This window comes from Perna viridis, chromosome 8, assembly GCF_037379345.1.
Source record: "Perna viridis isolate PV_CMFRI_1.1 ecotype Kerala chromosome 8, ASM3737934v1, whole genome shotgun sequence".
Classification (NCBI taxonomy): Eukaryota; Metazoa; Mollusca; class Bivalvia; order Mytilida; family Mytilidae; genus Perna; species Perna viridis.
In genome coordinates, this window is record NC_142452.1 from 18,171,679 (window position 1) to 18,191,033 (window position 19,355).

The window sequence follows — 19,355 nt, forward strand, 5'->3', positions numbered from 1 at the left end:
TAAGATAAGATAGTCGTTGTTTGTCTGGTCATCCAGTACATGGAACTAATTAATTATTTTGATAGCGGTCAGCTGTTTAACATATTTAATGATCTGTATCAGACAGACAATGAGAAAGTAAAAGTTCAAATTGGTAATTTGGGGAGTTTTCCGTTACATTTAGGTTAATTGGGTTTATTTGTTCAGATTCGGCACATAATTATGGCCAGTTAGAAATCAGAGTTCGATTCGTAAACATTGTATTCAAATATGTGAATGTATATATTATGCAAATAAACGTAGGATTAGAAAGATCGTTTTTAATCGAAATCATGGTCGTAGACAAAAGTTACAGTGCTCGTCGTCTAGCTTCCCAATCACAAAATTGAACAAACAATCGTAAAATCGCTTCCACTGCGCAATCACTCTGCTCCAATTTCCTCTAATTCATACACACAGTGTTCTTCAAATTTTTGGTGACAGCAGACCCATTGGAAATTGCAATTTTTCATTTGTTCTGGGGCCGCAATGGCTCATTTGAATGTGATATTCATATGACGAAGAGCAATCTCTATTACTCTTCTTCTAGTCTTAATAACTTTCAATATATTTATAGATATAGAATATTATCTAATCAGGTACATGTAATAGACTACTCTAGTCTTAATATCCATGGCTCCAAAACATTTTTAGGAAGTAGTGTGGAGTTGACCTAGTTATACCAGGAAAAAACATAAATCTTATTCTTGTAGGCACACTATACTCGGCGTCACATAAATAAGATACTGTTAAAATTCGAATAAAAATATTTTCAACGACTTTATTGACACCTACCGTTGTTTAAATTGTCTTGCTCATTTGTTTAGCCAAACTGCTTCTCCCTGAACATTGAATCATTAAATTCCGGTCAAATTTTAATTCTCGGTCCCAATATTTCTATTGTCAAAAGTCGGCCATGTTTATAGTGATCAGGTTGCTAGGAGATGTTGTTTACGTTTAAATGGTTTGTCTAAAAACCAAAGAACCCAGAATGCATTTCGGCGTAAGTCCGGATATCTCAGATTTATTTTGACACGAACAACATACAATACCTAGAAGTTGATCGAGCAGACGATTGTCACCAGAGTTTGACGGGAACTTACGAACTTCGTTTGTAAACAAATCGTCCCGTAGAAACCAACGTGGTGGATATTAGTATGGGATTTTCCCGTAAGTATTTGTTATGCACAATTTAAGCCTATAAGCGACGCATTGGTACTAACATGTCATGCATATATGCGAACTATCTTCAGGTTAAATAAAAGAGACAACTCTAACGGTATGTCACGACGGTTTAAAAAGTAGAGCTTCAATTCGAAAATGTGCTGTATGTGACGTCGAGTATAGTTGTTTTGTTTTTAAAATATTATATTCATATGTAGTTTATTCATGACAAAAACCCCATATCATGATTTAGAAAAAAAAAAAAATCCCCACACCAGTTGTACTATTTTTAGACTTTTTACAATCTATTTCTTAACTAATTTTCCCGCCAAAAAGCATGTGCTCTTGATACACAACATGGCAATGTGAACAAAAGACGGCCATTTCCTTTTTCTTTTCAAAGTGTTTTGGAAGTATCTGATGGAATAAATATTGTTTGGGAATTTAATATGTTCTTTTATAAGGTAAATCAGCTTCTTAATGTTGAAAATATCATGTGATTGTACAAGTCTTCAACTTTGCATTTAGAAATAACCATGTGATTTTGCCTTTGGCCAGGGTTGAGTGAACTTTTCCCAGTCAGTTTTGATTGGTTCAGCATAAGATATTAGTATCTGATTGACACTTTCATTAAAATTAATTTGTGGCCAGGTGGAGTGACTGATAAAGAACCTTGTCAGCAATGTCGTAACTTTTATTAGCATCAGACACGTGCTGTCACGTGGTGATCAATTGACCATAGCGTGTTTACTGCTATTGACTTCCAAGAGGTAATTACATGTACCTTGTGGGATGCCATAAATGACCTTGGGGGCACACACGTTTCCTGTCGTAATTGATTTTTAATCCTCAAATTTAACTTTACATGTTATAGCACAGTACCGATTTCAATAGCGCAGCCCTCAATCTCGATAGCGCTGCAAAGCACAGCACTTCAAAGGCCTGGGGAGAACACTGTGTCATAGAAATGACCAAGATAGACAGTCCCATCTGAATAAAAAATGGGCTTGAAAATCAATCATCTATCCTGTTATATCAAGAGTATCAGAGACTGACCTTTAATATGCTTAACAGTACAAGGATTTAAAATGAGTAACCATTACTCTCCAAGCATGTCCCATGAACAAACTACAGTCCACGTCATTCTCAGGCATATAGTCGAGTCAAAATTTCGGGACGACAGAAAAGTCTGTGAAATTTTAATGTCCACAGTTCCTGGAACAGTGTGATGCTGAGTTTATTTTTTTTTTAATTTCTGTTGTATAATGTGAAACTTTACTACTAAAGCCAAAATAAATTTGTTCTCAAAATACTTATACTTTGCCCCTACAACTTTGAATAATAAAATATATGTGAAAATTCTAATTTTGAGACCATTTGCTTCCCATTCATTAGAAAACAGACACTATAAATGATTCCATCCTAAAGACTTACAATGCATCAAAATCCATGAAACTTTTTGTTTTTATTCATAGTATGACCTGTTCACAGATATATAACCAATACTAAATTGAGCTTTATGAAAGTCCATACAGACCTATTTGAGATGGTGTCAATCCTTTCTTGGCCAGTTTAAAAATCTGTTCCTGAACATCTTCTGATGTCAATTTTAACCACTACAATATTTAAAGATACAAGAATAAGATAAGATTTCAAATTAAAGATATCAGTTACTATAAGAAAAAAATGGCTATTTGTATTACATGTATCATTATTTTCCTAAAGGTTTCCCAATATACCAATGAAAAATAATTTATGTCATTGGAAAGTAACCAAAAAGTTTCCCATTTTCTTTAGCCAAACAAATAAAAATTATTTAATAACAAATCACGTCTTAATTAAATTAATCTTTTCAGAAGTCACAAGTTATTTCCATAACTAAAAGGAATGAATGATGGTTTAAAAAGTTTGGAAAAAGTTTCGCATCTTTCTCCATAGTGAATCTCCTAATCACTTCCTATGGCTGTTCATGAACCTAAACTGCCTGAGAGATATATCTTAGATTGTATTATCCAAATCAAAGCAGAACTTTTCTAAAGCATTCAGTACCTAATTGAAATTATTCAGCTGCATCAAAATATTTGGTATGCATTTGGTTATGTTATAAGTTATGTGTAAAATTATCCCACATTCTGTGGAGAACTATTATTTTTTCCAGGACATAATATATTTAATTACTGTGTTTACTTCTGTGAAAGCAATGTCAGAGATAATACAAGTGTCAATTTCACAGTTTCATAATGTACATGTATAGACACATCAGCATAAATCTGAAGTCGAATACGTTCTAAATTCAACCATGTTAAGCTGGAAAAATAACAAGTACAGACTAATACTAACAGTTGGAACTGATCTTCTGTATGGTAGTGCTGACTGGGATATACCCTTTCTAAAATATGAAAAGAAAAAAATTATATGAAATATCAGTGACATATGACTAAAGAGATAAGAAACATGTTAACAAGCCAGTTCATCGATTCTCTGTCAGGAATATTTATTTTTTTTTTTTTTGCAGTCAGTAAATTGTACACTCACAAGGAACTGGAAATTGTGTTCAGCCAAAGCTCAATCATTTCTTGGTGGTACTAATCATTCATAATTGTAAATAGGAACACGGATTATATATATATATATACTAGATTCAGTAAATGGTATGTCTAATTTGTTGAAATAGGAACCTGATACTTTTGCACAGGACTTCAGGCAGTTAAAGAGCACTTCAGTGCTCATGTTATTTTATTATTTGTACATATATGCCGACTTTAAAAAAAATTTACTTGACTTTACTTTACTCGCTCTTAAGGCCATTGCCTTCCTCATAAAAAAAAAATGTTTGAATTGTGGAACAACTTCATACTGGACTCCAACCCACTGTACCAATAAAATTGGATGTGCATGTTGAGTCAAGACTCAAATTGTAGACCTAAATTTTGAATTGATGAGTTAAAATTCCCTTTCAAAAATATATTTCAAACCTCGCAAAAATAATAATCCGGTATAAGATGAGAATATTTCACAAGGACTCAGTTTCAATACATGAATTTGTCTTTCACGTGTTTTTTTTTTACTAAATTAAGGAACAGAAAGAAATTATTGCGGAGTAAGACTAGAGTAAAACCAATGATGAACCGAACAGATGACAAGAACAGACAATTCCAATACAAGAAATAGTAAAAAAATAAGATTAAATCATCTTTTAATACAAAACGAAACGTTTATAAATATATACCCGGGATTGTGCATACGACCCATGATGGCAGCGTGGTTCAAAAAGGCCCGGATGTAAGCGGAAGTTGCTGCCGACACCTGTGTCAAGAAAGATAACTCATTTCTACTTTCATTTTCGATTTACTTCCTCGATCAGATGTTTGCCGTAGCCAGACGTCTTGCTTCGACATCTTTTCTTAATTCGTCTGTCATCCTTTCATCCTGTGTCAAAATGACGACTAAAGTAATTTTGTACAATTATGATAGAAATACTGTAGCTTATTTCAGCTCTAAGATATAACACTTTTACTAAAAGTTTTAATATTCACTAAAAAGTAAAATTGAAAGTGTGTATGGGTGCTACCAATGTTGCACTTGGACCTTTTTCAGTTTTTGATATTTATTTAAAAAAAAAGTAGAGCTAAAAAGTGATGAGATTTAATTTCAGTAATAATTAGGTAAAAATATAAAAACGTGTGTTTCCTATTACTATTAGTATACCTTTGAAAAAAAAGGTAGGTATGCAGTGATACTAAACACAGTCCAATAGACTATAAAGGCAGGCACGGATCCAAGGACTGGTGTACCGGGCATACACCCCCTAAATCGGTAAGAAAAAAATTTCACCACAAGTTTCACCCCATAATATTTTTTGCCTTGCTTTGCAATTGCATTTAATTCAAGTAACGCCCCCTAAACTCAAATCCTGGATCTGCTCCTGAAAGGCCCTTAGCAAAAAAAAAAATTACTATTTGTGGTGTTAATAGTTTTATATTTTAATAATTTTATCTGAATTAAGTCATTATTTAATAAATCACACTAACATTTATACATGATAATTGTATTTATGATGTCAGATATTGAAATGGACTAATGTTGTTGACTCTGGGTAATGGTGACAATAGTTAACTTCCTGATGTGAATTTTTTTGGTTAACAGGAATGATATTAACTTACAAAAGTGAGATTAAATATACTGGTAATAATAACTTGTTTTGATGTGCTTTTTGTGATAAAAGTATGGTATAACTATGATTGTTGGTTTTATTAAATTGTAAAATTCAATATGGCTGTTATTTCATTACACAGCCATTTCATAACACGCTTGTATTGGACCGTCTTGGGGGAAAACATATACTTTATACCATGGGCTTTATATGTAGATATATACAAATAGGCTTATTCTGATTTTATGAATGATCATTAATATTTAATTGTAACAGGGAATATATAAAAAGTAACATAAAGTCTATGAATATGCACACTGTAAATATTATTTTTCAATATTTCAAGTTTCTAATAAGAAGGACTATATTAGACTAATGCACACTCCCTAAATAGTGACAATGACAAAATTATGACTTATGTTACAGAATGAAATTGTGACATTGCATTACTCTGTATACTATCATACATATACATCTGAGCTGATTATATCTGATCGTATAAACTAAACATCATCTAATATGAGTATATATCATTTGTACAATTAAATATGAACAAAACACAACTTTTATACCGGTATATTAAATTTAAAGAATTTTTGTGGCATCTGTTATATCAAATATGGGTAACATAAGCTCCGGTTTTGAGGTACAGGTATATTAAATGATTCAAATAACCTGTTTTGTTTATTGTGTCAACCTGGTCATTTCTTAATTAGAAAACTAAGGATATTAATTATTACATATGGGCTTGTGCTGGCATATGGTAGCTAGTTAATAAAATGGGTAATCATAAGATTGTAGTCCTTCGTCTGTACTTTATTGAATCAATTGGTTACAGCATATAGATACAAAGACAGAAGTACAAACATGATATAAAAAAATGAATATAAAAAATAATTTGATATACAGTGGTGGATCCAGAGTTTTAGGTAAGGGGGCCCAAAAAAATATATTTGACAGGATCACTAGTGACGATCACGAAATGATCCCAGTTTGCTAGGGTTTTTTTTTCAACAATTTTTAAAAACTGCAGATTTCTAATGGGGGGGGGGGTTGAGCCTCCTGCCCCTGGATCCATCATTGATATGATTAAAAACTTACATTGGCGATCAGGAAACTAAATCATTAATCAAGATATTAAAAAATGTCTGGCTGAAAGTGCACTTTTGACGATTATGAATTTTTTTTTGGACCCCTTATGAAAATTCCTGCCTGCTTTGTTCAATCAGATTTCAGATATCTCTTTATTTTTTTTAGTTATAAGGTGCCAGAGGGACCATACCCTAAAGAATCAATTTTTTTATTTTGGTCTGATTTTGAAATATTTTTTTATCAATTTTCAAATTTAGTGCTTTATTGTTGCCAATCCAGTTGTTGTCTCCATAATGACTTGTAAGTGCTTATGCTTAAATTTGTCAAAAACTAATATTGCTTCCACGCTTGCCTCAAGTGAACAGGCCCTGTGCAGGTCTGGATGTTAAAAGAATAGGCCTGCAGCAGCGCTAAGCTTGTCGTAAAAGGTGACTAAATAGTGCTCAGAACCCTAGCCGTGGGCTAGGGCGCTCTGCCCACAGAGCAACTGGGATGTGTGCCCCAGGTGGTGGAATGGGGTACCCCTGGTGTGCTACATGCTGGGGTTGTCATGCTATAATACGGAAAACCTGACCGCAAACCATTGGGAAAGATGCCAAGTTCCTCGCACGTTAAAGAACCCTACTGTGGTATTCTTCCGGAGTAGGAACCATAGGGCTCCACCACAGGAGGCTAAATTGCCCGACCTTACCCACCTCCCCCTGTTTCCAGTGGCAATCAAAATTTGTCGACCCCATTGTCCTTGTGTCCCATCCCTTTTTCATTTCATCATCATTTCATGTTCGTTTTTTCATCAATTTCATGTTCATCGTCTGAATATAGCTGAAATATTGCTGCTCGGATGTTAAACCCCAACAAACAAACAAAGAAATCAAGTGAACAGAGTTTAACATCCTGTGGTTGTGTCATGCTGCACTTAGCAAAGCTCTTTTAAAAATGTTTTATATGCTGCTTATTTTTTATATAGGAAAATAGCAATTTTTATATGAGTACAACAAATTCAGCTCTGCAAAATATGTATAACTTATTTTATTGCATGCACTTGAGACATTTAAATTTCAACAAACAGGAAGTAGAGTATCCATATACCTATATTATTTACCGGTAAAACCTTGTCCTATTTTTAGTTATCACAAACAAACAATATTAACTGTAGTATAAGGGGAACCACCATTGTTATTGTAGAAAAGTCAATAGCCCTTTATGGATTTTTAAAAGGATTGGGCTGGTATCATATTTCTTTTCCAATGGCTGGGAAACGCTATGAAAATTTAACACCTTTCCAGAAGTTTGATTTATTAGGCTTGATGCTTGGGATTAGACCTTCTGTAAGTTATGATACAAGAAGAAAATAATATTGATAATAATATCTGCCGTAAGTTCAGTTTCGTGATCCAATATCTTTTCATGTAAATTTTCGTACATGTGTTCAAAACATTTAATGTGATACCGGTATGTTTGTTAAATTGTGAATTTAATCATTGTATGCAAAACAATATGTACTAGAGCAACATCTAAAAATATACCGGAGTACTTAGATAAATAGTGGTTTAGCCCACATTGATCATGCATACCCACAGTCAACAGGGCTAAAATGTACTTTCTAAGTTTTCATGATGACCTACATGCATTATGTTTGAAGATACAATTTAAATGTTTTGTGTTTTTTATTTTTATTTGCTATGTTATGTATGGGAGGGGTAAATTGTGGTTTCTTGTGTTGAAATGAAGAAATTTTTGATATTGTGATGTGCTGTGGAGCCTTTTTGAATGGAAAATTATATCATTTTGATATACCATTGTTCTTTTTAAGAAATGGTTTGCAACCAATTTAATGTTAAGATAGCATGTTCTGCTGAGATTCACATTTAAATTTTACATATTACATGTATCCAGGATATGAAAGCTCCCAGCTCCAACATGGCTGAATTCAGGGAAGATTTTGCCAAGGCTAAACATATAGTAGTCCTAACAGGTGCTGGTGTCAGTGCTGAGAGTGGAGTTCCTACATTTAGAGGTGCTGGTGGGTTTTGGAGAAAGTGGCAGGCTCAGGTAAAGTCATGTATAAAGATGGCAGTTCTCTCATACATGAGGTGTCATTGGTTTCTGTGGAAGGCCAAACAACACTAAGGTACCCATATTTATTTTAACAGACTTTACATTTTAAGGATATGGCAAAATTAGGTAAAATTACCACTGTTTAGATCATTGGAGTTCAGTCATTGAAGATAGACTGATAATCTTTTGAGAAATTTACTACTTTAGTCTATGTTTATATATGTTTGCAATGATGATTGCCCAAAAGGAATTTAGATTACATCCAATGTAATCCAGTATCTTGGCTTCTTTTACTTCCTGATCAGAGAAAATTTAACTATTGTATTTAAAAAAGATTTAAGTCAACATAATATCATTTTAAACTGTTTGAATTCATTAAATGTAGAAAATATTGGCATGCTGTCTCATTATTGTTCAGCATGCAATACATATTTTGACGCATGTATTAATTGTCCATTAATATGTCTCTTGATCCCCAGTTTGGTGGGGAGACATATTGTTTTTGTCCTGTCTGTCTGTCTGTCCTTCTGTTAGTTCTACTCCTCAAAAACTACAGCATCAAATTTAATCAAACTTGATAGTTGTGCATATTACCAAGAATATTTGATTTGCTAAATTTTGTGGAAATAATGAACTGAAATGAACATATTTTAATGCATAAAGAGCAAAGGGATTGGACAAAAATTATTCCAATTTATAAATGTCCTCTCCCAATTCCATAAATTTATAAATAGGAAATAATGCCCCTTTGAACTTTGAAATTTTCTGAGAAATACTACTGAAAAAAAGATTACTTCTTGTAAACTACTGTACCAGATTTCATGAATCTTAATAGGTAGTTGGCATACAATATGAAGTAGTGTACATTAACAAGAATTTTTGATAATTTTGTGGAAGTAATGCCTCTTTTAACATTGAAATTTCGTGAAAAAATACAAAGCATATTGTAAGTACACCTCTGTGGAAAGTACCGATCTGAATTTCATGGATCTTTATAGATGGTTGAATTATAGGATATGGTAATGCATGTTGGCCAGAATTTACCAGGAAATTAATAAATTTTATCTAAGTTATGCCTGTTTGAACTTAGAATTTTCATGTTGTAAAAATGAATCACTTTGTGAAATTGTATTACAATATGCCTATACCACCAAAAGAAGGTTGGGATTGATTTAAGTGTATGTGGGGTCAAGAAAGGCCAGAATTGCCCAGAAATGGGCATTATTTCTTATTTCTATTCAGTAACTTGTTGTACCAATGTATCATACTTTAAAAAAGAAAGTCTTGGATTGAGTTAATTATGACTTGAAGTGCTTTTACAATATTTTTTTATATAGCAGTGAGACTGAGAAAGCTACTAAAGGGTGATTGTTTTATTTTTCTCATCTCAGCTATTTATTACAAAAATGCATCTTTTATATCATATAGAATTAGTGATTTAATTATCTAAGAAAAATATTGTTTTCCATTTATAATTGAATGTTGTCTTTTTAGTGCTGTTTCCCTTTCTATTATGGTCATAAAGGCTATTTGATGATAGTTCCCCAGCTTACCTTTAGATTTGATTAGGTATTACACGTCAAAAGTTTATCACACTGCCATACTTCTATTACTGAAGTTTACTTATACTGAGATTGAAAGACATCAAGTGGAAACGGTGGTTGTGTAAATTATTTTTGTACGTTATTAAATTTTCTTGACAGCAACTTGCAACACCTGAAGCATTTGATGACAACCCTTCACTTGTCTGGGAATTCTATCACTATAGGAGGGAAGTTATGGGCTCCAAAGAACCGAATAAGGTGAATAGACTTGGCTTAAATGAGATAAAACATCTGAAATCCTTCCTTAACCAAGGTATGACTAATTAGATTGCTGGAACTGGAAGAGCTTGATAGTGCTTGAAATGAATAGGTGAAGAAATCACATGCAATTTTTACTATATTTATTATTATTTGTAGAAATTCAATTATAAGTACTTAAAGGTTTAATAATGAGTACCAGTTAGTATGGCAAAATATTGACTCAAGTTATTTATTTTCAACATCATAACAAATGAACCTCTGCAAAATTTTTTATGATGTTGAAATTAAATAATGCGAGTTGATATTTTCAACTTTCACAAGTAACCTTTTTCTCTATGACCCCTTTTGAATATTATGGCTGCTTGAAATATGGCATCTGTAATGGTGAAAATTCTAGTGATGTTACTTCTATGATATCGCTAATGGTATTGTGAGAACAACTTTAGAAATGTCACAGTGCGGCTTTTGACCAATCAGGTTTTATAGAAAATGTTACACAATCCCACAACAACCAATCACAACAGCAACTTTTTTTCAAAAAAATAAGTTTGTATCATATTATACATGGTTTGATATTGCATATGTCTAGCCATGCAAGAAGTACCTGTAGATAAAATGATGAAATCATAAAGAATAAAGATTTCAACATTTTTTTCAGTGACTGTTATATTTATAAGGGAAAGATTTGAAGTAAAAGTTTAGTTCTTTGCTTTAATTATAGTGAAGTATGTGTAAAATATGAATTATTTGTTCTTGTATTGTACATGTATTTAATGTAATATTTAAAGGCCCATCTTGCCATAGCAGAGTGTGAGAAAAGACTAAAACCACAGGGAAGAAGAGTTGTAGTTATCACACAAAATATTGATGAACTTCACAGACGAGCTGGTACTGAAAACATTCTGGAATTACATGGTAAAGTCTTATCTTGTGTTTTAGCTTTGTGTTTTGTCTTTGATGTTTTGTAGATGAAACTAGACATTTTATTTGATGACATTTTATTTACTATCACTATATCCGTATTAAACTCTAGGCTGAGGACATTTTACTTAGTATTACAATATCAATATTAAACTCTAGACTGAGGAAATATTTATAGAACAATAACAAGTAAATTTAAGGGAAAAATTATCTTTTAAGATACATTTTTAAAAGTTTATATCATGGTCTACAGTGGAAGTGTTTATATTGGTATAGTGTACAATTTTTGGATTTACAGTGCATACAATGATGATGTTCAGGGGCATAGATTTTGTCTTGTTTTTTATTAAATTAAGTTAATTTCATTAGGACAATGTCATTTAACCAAGGAAAGACCAAATCTATCCACTGAGCATCATGATGTTATGTGCTATAATCAGGGCTGAAAGCAATCAGTCAATATGTTAATGGTAAGGTAGCATCTAAACTGATTTTATATTTGCAAAAAAATAAACACTTTTTAATGTGTCTGCAAGTTGTGAAAAATTAAGTATTGGTCTGTTTAAAAACCAGGCAATCAATCAAAATAATTACAGAAACTGTTCAAATACATTTGTTACATCCTAAAACAACTCTTACTGCCATTCCTTTGAATCTACTATATATCATGAAATATTTTTTGGTTGATTATAGTATAAAAATTCTGGCAGGAAATGTTCCTGTACTTTTCTGTAGTAGAAAACAACCAAATTTTAAGTGTCAATATCTCCAGTGATCAACTGTCATTTGCATTATTATTGTCGAATACAGTTTTGTAAGTCCTACTAGTAGATTATTAATAAAAAAAAATTGGGATGAAGAAATAAAACAAAAGCTTTTGCCTGGTTTTAAGGCAGATCTGTATTTAATTGTCCATTGATGATCAAATTTGTTCACAAAAATTAGATATTAAATTTTATATATTGTAGGAAGTTTGTTCAAAACTAGATGCACTAAATGTAAAGATGTGAGAGAAAACAGAGATAGCCCAATATGTCCTGCACTTGCTGGAAGAGGGTATTAACTTACAGAAAGAAATAGTTTAATGAAAAATTTTCATCAGAACTTTGAAGCCAAATTAGTAGGATTTTATCTTACAATATTCTGTCCTATTTACAAGATCAGCCAGAAAACTGCTGACCACAATAAATGTGCATGCAAAAGCACCTATTAACTGTAATATTTCAACTATTCATGCAAGTTATCTCCCTTTGTAAAGTGTACATGGCATTTCCTTAAACTGTTATTCTTTGTATTTTTCTGTTAAATAAAAATAAGTTAATTTTTCTCATAAATGATTTGGTTTAAATTATTGATAATGTCAGAGGATGGAACTGCAATACACAGTTGATAATGCAGTGTAGATGTATGCATAAAGAAAGGCCCTGAATAGGTTACAATCTTTGAAAATACATGAAAAATAAAACTTATTGTTTCTTATTCAGAGCTCCAGATCCTGATGCACATGATGCTAAGATACCAGCAGAGAAACTGCCCAGGTTTGATAACTGTTTTTACATAGAATTCTTCTTGTTTGTTTACTAATGGTATCACTATACAATTTGTTTTCAACAAAAAAACAAACAAAAAAACTATGACAATGTAGTGAATAAAATGAATTTTAAAAATATATTGTGAATACTGCAGGGATATACATTAGGAGCTGTTTCCATTAACAGATATGAGGTACTTGGGGAAGGCACTTTGTCACCAGGTGAGCCACCCATAGAAATTCTATTGATGTTTTGTATTAATCTTTATATTTTGTCAAGAGACCTGAACACCCACCCATATACAATGAATAAAAGTTCCTTCTTGCCTTTCCATATGTTTTACTGGATCAGCCTTAAATAAGATATGAGTCATACTCATCTCAGAAACAGTAGGTATACAGTCGACTCCATGATTCATACTCATCTCAGAAACAGTAGGTATACAGTCGACTCCATGATTCATACTCATCTCAGAAACAGTAGGTATAAAGTCGACTCCATGATTCATACTCATCTCAGTAGGTATAATACTTAGCAGTGTATTAATAAGTGACATTTATGCTGGTTACAAAAAAATTACTGAGAAAAAATGCTAGAAATACTATGAGATACTCAACAAATAGAATAATCTCAATTTTTTTAAAAGTTGGATTATCCCCCTTCATACACATGTACAATTATTTTAAACAGAGATGCAAATTTTACTATCTTAACCAATGGTTTTTGCTTGCATTTTTGTCTCAAATCAATTTTATAACAGCTGCTGGTTCAATATAGAGTTGCACCACCAGACTTATACATCATAGATGAAGTCTTTTTGATAAAGAATGAAACACCTTAAATAAACCATGATGGCATTAGCCAAGCTTCCCACACCCATATGGCCCTTTATCATATGTTTGTAGAAAAGCTGTCTCAATCTAGTCCAGAGTAATCCAAAAACCTGTCTAAACCAGACATTTTTCAAGTTCATTTAATATGTTAATGCAATTGTATTTTGAACCCTATCAAACCGAACATCATTTTATACCTAACCAATCATTAGGTGTAAGTGTTTGTAATAATCAGGCAAAATGTAACAAATCAGAAACATACATGTCAAAACCCCACCAATCTCACAATAAAATATCACTCATTGGATTTGCTCAGAAATTTTTCAATAGAATCTTGGAGAAATGAGGTTTTTGATAGCGTGATATGGAAAACCTTGATTCTTATGGTGCAAATAGTCTAATTACACTTTCAAAATGATGGATTTTTTTATACCATGTTTCACCTACTGCCTGATTCTTACAGGGACTGACACTTAACTCCAAAAGAGCTTTGGTTTAAACAGATTTCCCCTTATATCATGTCCAATGTGGTGATTAAACCTGCCTTTAGTATTAAAGAGCAACCCATAAAGAAATACACATGTGGAAACATGGAGGTCCTAAATTAAAATTGTGGGGATCCAGTAAAATTTAAGAATATACTGTAATTGAATCATAGAGGATCATAACTGAAGACCTCTGTGATTATTTAAATGTTCTCCTAAAGCATACAGCATTTAATTTTTGGAATTTTCACTAATACAGTAAAACCTTTCTAAACTGAACCTCTTTGAGGGGGGTAGGGTGGGGGCTGTAGATTTGTCCACTATAAATAGTGTTCCCTTTACCTAGGTTCAATGTACATTTAAACTAATATGAAAGGGCATAAAAATGTCTGGGTTAGACTGGTTTTCAGTTTATTCAGGTCTCTGTTTTCACTATCTGTTTTCAGGTGTCAGAAGGATAGTTGTGGTGGATTACTCAGACCGCATGTTGTGTGGTTTGGAGAGTCTTTAGACCCAGAGGTGCTAGATGCTGCAGATGAAGAGCTCTCAAAATGTGATCTGTGTCTGGTGGTTAGTACTAACATTATAAGTTTTTGAGCTCTTAAGCACACAGCCTATGTTTTTACTTGATTTTTTTTATCATACTTTACTTTGAAGTGTTGTGGTTCCATCCATGCAAACTTCTGAAACAATTATTTTGCACTATTCTCTATAAATACTCACTAGATGGGATTTATATTTTGTATTAAACCTTTTATGCTAGATATGCCCTATCATGGGATATGATTGCAGGCATGAAAAACTTCCTGTTTAGACAACTTCATGTTTTTAACATAAAGAAAAGTGAATTGCCATGAATGAGTCTCTATATATGTTTGAATTTGATACTACTTGAACATCATCAAACAGACTTTGTTTATGTTTTGACCATATTATATCTTGGTAGGGGAGTGGGATGGGGTGGGTGGGGTTGGAATCCTTGAGTAATCATTGCTCAATGTTTTTAAATAGTTTAATCTAGATCTTCCATTGAATTTGAAGTTGGGGTTTCTCTCTTTGTGAGTTTGCTCATACTATTTCTAGTTATACTAGTAACTATGTAAACATACTATATCATTAAACATACTATATCATTAAACAAATATAGTAGTTGATGTGAAGCAACAATATCTGATGATGTTTGACATCAAATTATGTGACTGGTATTTTCAGGAATATTTCATTTAGGTCTGTTACTTACATTGGGATTTTATTATTGGTACATGACTCCTTAACTTATTTACAGGTAGGCACTTCCTCCGTTGTGTATCCTGCTGCGATGTTTGCACCACAGGTGGCTGTTCGAGGTGTTCCTGTTGCAGAGTTTAATCCAGAAGAAACAAGTGTTACAAATCAATTAGGGTGAAAAAAAAATTTTAAATTACTTGCCATAATTATTTAAGCATTCACTTTATTTGAATTATGGTTCTGCTTGAATAAATTAGCATATGCAAAATTTGATTTATGCCTATGCATATATATTTAAGCATGGGCATAATTAGAATTTTGCATATTCTATAATATAAATGCATATCATTAATTTGAAAAAAGCATATGCTATAATATAAATGCATATCCTTAATTTGAATAAAGCATATGCTATAATATAAATGCATATCCTTAATTTGAATAAAGCATGTGCTTGAATAAACTGTTTATGCATATGCATAATTCAAATTATGCATATGCATAACTAATTTAGCATATGCCTGTCATCCTAGGTTTTTATCAAATTCCCTGTTAAAGTTAGTTTGGTATTATTATTTGTATTGCCTGTTTGTCAAGGTAAAGGTAGATCATACCGATTTTATATGTGGAACATACTTCTGGGCAGTTTGCAAATTCATATATATGTAGAAATTTTAAAAAAGCAAATTCTATTTGATATTGAAATTTGAAAATGAGAAATTTTGACTGAATTTTATACATGTATTATGACCATTAATTTTGGGACCTCTTTTTAATTTTAGTCCACATATAGGTCCAAAAGTCCAAAATGAGACTTTGTTTGAGTTCATCAATATCCTATGCTGTGTCAAACATTTACTCTCAACTCACTTTTACTGTCTCCAACTGTTCAGGTCTCCACCTCTATGGTCTGTACACACACAGCTGTTCAAGTCCCCACCTCTATGATATAAAATGATAAAATATCTATAAATAATAAAGTTGCATAAAATAGTTCCTAAAATTTGTTGTTTAGAAGAGGAAATAATTTGCAGGAAATATTTTTATTGAAACATAGGAAATTTCTTTTTTTGTTACAATAAAATAGTTTGGAGTAAAGTTTTTGGATCACTGTGAAATTATACAATAAGTTTCTAATCTATAAAAGGGAGGTTTTGTTGATTTTGGGGTTATGGCTGTAACTTATAGCTGGACAAAAATGGGTACTTAAAAATTAACATTTTCTGGTTTCCAGACAATAACTTGAGTAAGTGTAGGGATCTATAAATTTGTATCACAAGGTTCATTTCCTGAAAGGAATGTTAAGATTGAATGAGTGGTTTATTGTACTGTTCAGGAATTTGGTTAAAAAATGTCCAAAACAAAACTTCAAAGACTATTTCTTGACTAATTTCAATGGGTTAAATTTTCAGTCCCCAATTCTTTGGATTCTTTAATATGCTGAACCTACCATATACATGTATTATGACCATTAATTTTTGGACCTCTTTTTAAATTTAGTCCACATATAGGTCCAAAAGTCCAAAATGAGACTTTGTTTGAGTTCATCAATATCCTATGCTGTGTCAAACATTTACTCTCAACTCATTTTTACTGTCTCCAACTGTTCAGGTCTCCACCTCTATGGTCTGTACACACACAGCTGTTCAGGTCCCCACCTCTATGATCTGTGCATACACCAACTGTTCAGGTCCCCACCTCTATTGTCTGTGCAGACACCAACTGTTCAGGTCCCCATCTCTATTGTCTGTACATACAATGAAGAACTCCTTTGTGGTATAGAACCTTAATATAATAACTTAAAGATGTATAGTTTCACTCAAGTTATTGTCCAGAAACAAGAAAAATGTTGGTTTTTATCCCCTAATTTCTTTAACGATTCAGATCATAACCTCCAAAATCAATCTCAATCTGATTTGTTTGGTATAATTTTGATAAAAACCCATTTACTTACACTCAGATTTGCAGTAGTATAAAAATTTAACAAAATTCTATTATACATAATTTGAACTTACTGGATGTTGAAAGTGAGACTAACAATATCAATCCCAATAGTTGCAGTTACATCTCCCCCACTTTGGTTGGGAGACACATTGTTTTTGCCTTGTCTGTCTGTCTGTCCTTCACACTTTTGTAAGCATATCTCCTAAGAAACCACTGTACCAAATTTCATGAAACTTTTTTGGAAAGAACATGATGTGTATATTACCAGAAATTTATGATCCACTGAATTTTGTGAGTTATACATTTTTAAACTACAGCTCTGGGGGGAGACATACATATAGCAAAAAACAAAATTTAATTTGTCTTTCTATTTCAGGTATCATTTTCATGGACCAGCTGGAACACATGTACCTGTGGCATTAGCAAAGCATGATTCTGAGGGTTAAGACTGTGATACTGACAATGCTATATGTGATTACAGTCTTTGTTACAGTGACTGTCCGTCTGTATATATATGCCATGTTCCTTTGAAGATTTCAACATAAATGTAGTGGTTTGATATATTGTATCAGGCTTTTGTCAAACACAAATACGGAAGTCGTTTCTAGCATTCTTTAATTATTTATTGAATGCTAAATTTAAACACCAACTACAAAGAAACAAAAATATATATAAAGATAAGCATGTATTCATATATTGTCATAATACATATACATTAGGTATAAATTATATCAAATTAATAACTTTGAAAATGAAATATGAAATCATTTCAGTTACAACAAATACTTGTAAATTCTAATGGAAATTTACAGATCTTCTGATATTACAATTGTACATGTCATACGAAATTCATTTAAAAAAATAAGATAAGGAATAATATAAAACATATCATACCATCAGTGTGACGAAGTGAATTAGCGTAATATATGCGTCATGGATTTACATCATCTCTAAATACACAGATCCAATATAATCCTATATAAAAGAAATCCTATGTCTAACTGTTAAACAAAACAAGCATTTACAGAATAAACAATTCAGACTAAATAAACATTAACACTTTATATTCAGTAGCAATATTTATACAAAGTACTATATAAGAACTTTAGCCATTACTATTGAAATACATAAAGAATTTATCTTGCTAAATTAAAATCCAGAAATTACTTTACAATGAAGTTACAAAAGTTACAAAAGTTCGAAATAAGTACTTACAATCACAGTAGCAGTATATTCCAGAAAATAGTAGTTTATCAAACAGATCCAAAAAAGGCACTGATACAAGTTTTAAAAATGCAGTTTATAAAGCAAATACAAAAACCAGATAGAACTAGATATTTAACATAAGACTACTCAAAATGTCTTTATATTAAAATTAGAAAAACTGACCATGTCTATATATGGTTATAACCTTGAGGTTTTTAAAAATAGCCAAAAAGTATTCCCAAATAAGGATAAACAGAAGACAGGTTAAAGTGTTCTAATTTAGAATAACACTAAAACATACAAAGTGAAAAACAAGGATGAAAACAGCTCACTAACTCAGTCAACTACGACCAAGTTTACCTGCAATTAAATGTAGTATTAATTATCTATGTGATATAAAATAATAAAGTAATTAGATTGCTGAAATAAAGATAAGAATGATTAATTTACAAATCATATAAAATAACCATAATCATTCTGAAATATGATAAAACAATTGTCAAGAAAAGTACACATATGTATGATAATATACATGTACATGTATGTACATATAGAGGCTGCAAATTCAAAGTTTAGTTAATAATCTGAAATGGAATTGTACATTTCAAATGCAAATAAGTATTTATTAAATCAAATTTAATAAAAAACAACACATAGAATCTAATACGGGCACAATATTTATGTTGGTCTCCACAAATACAGTGTACTTCTCAGATTAGTATAATATATTGTTTTTTTTTTTTATAAATATCCTTATAGTAGGATTTTTGTACAGCAGCAAAGGGAAGGCTTTTAATTATTATCTGTGTGACCTGCTGTAGTGAAGTAGGGGTGTTTTCCATTGTATAGTTTGTTTCACTTGAACCACAGATTCATATTCCACTATTTTTTCAAACCCAATGGTTTGTCTCTGATGA

The 19,355-nt window shown here is 31.9% G+C and overlaps 2 protein-coding genes across 5 annotated transcripts in view; one reads left to right on the plus strand and one right to left on the minus strand.

The window, feature by feature from the left end:
- The window catches only part of LOC148609610 (small ribosomal subunit protein uS15), a 16,670-nt gene extending 12,119 nt beyond the window's left edge, over positions 1 to 4,551 (minus strand). Inside the window, exons 1-3 of the mRNA XM_088540526.1 lie at positions 4,412 to 4,551; positions 3,523 to 3,571; positions 2,720 to 2,798 (exon numbers count right to left, since the gene is read on the minus strand). Coding sequence (XP_088396652.1) covers positions 2,720 to 2,798; positions 3,523 to 3,571; positions 4,412 to 4,434 — 151 coding nt within the window. The 5' untranslated portion in view covers positions 4,435 to 4,551. The remainder of the gene's footprint in view (positions 1 to 2,719; positions 2,799 to 3,522; positions 3,572 to 4,411) is intronic.
- Positions 4,483 to 17,839, plus strand: LOC148609611 (NAD-dependent protein deacylase sirtuin-5, mitochondrial-like). 4 transcript variants are annotated; one of them, XM_088540518.1, is made up of 10 exons: positions 4,541 to 4,633; positions 4,886 to 4,998; positions 8,324 to 8,479; positions 10,189 to 10,287; positions 11,079 to 11,205; positions 12,180 to 12,267; positions 12,696 to 12,749; positions 14,508 to 14,631; positions 15,347 to 15,462; positions 17,609 to 17,839. In XM_088540518.1, the coding sequence occupies exons 3-10, from the start codon at positions 8,327 to 8,329 to the stop codon at positions 17,676 to 17,678; spliced, it is 831 nt and encodes a 276-aa protein (XP_088396644.1). In that variant the 5' UTR covers positions 4,541 to 4,633; positions 4,886 to 4,998; positions 8,324 to 8,326; the 3' UTR covers positions 17,679 to 17,839. The 4 variants fall into 4 exon arrangements, with proteins under 4 accessions (XP_088396641.1, XP_088396644.1, XP_088396642.1 ...); XM_088540515.1 differs by lacking the exon at positions 4,886 to 4,998 and having other exon boundaries at positions 4,483 to 4,633; XM_088540516.1 differs by lacking the exons at positions 4,541 to 4,633; positions 4,886 to 4,998 and adding an exon at positions 7,569 to 7,755.
- The last annotated feature ends 1,516 nt before the right edge of the window (positions 17,840 to 19,355 follow it).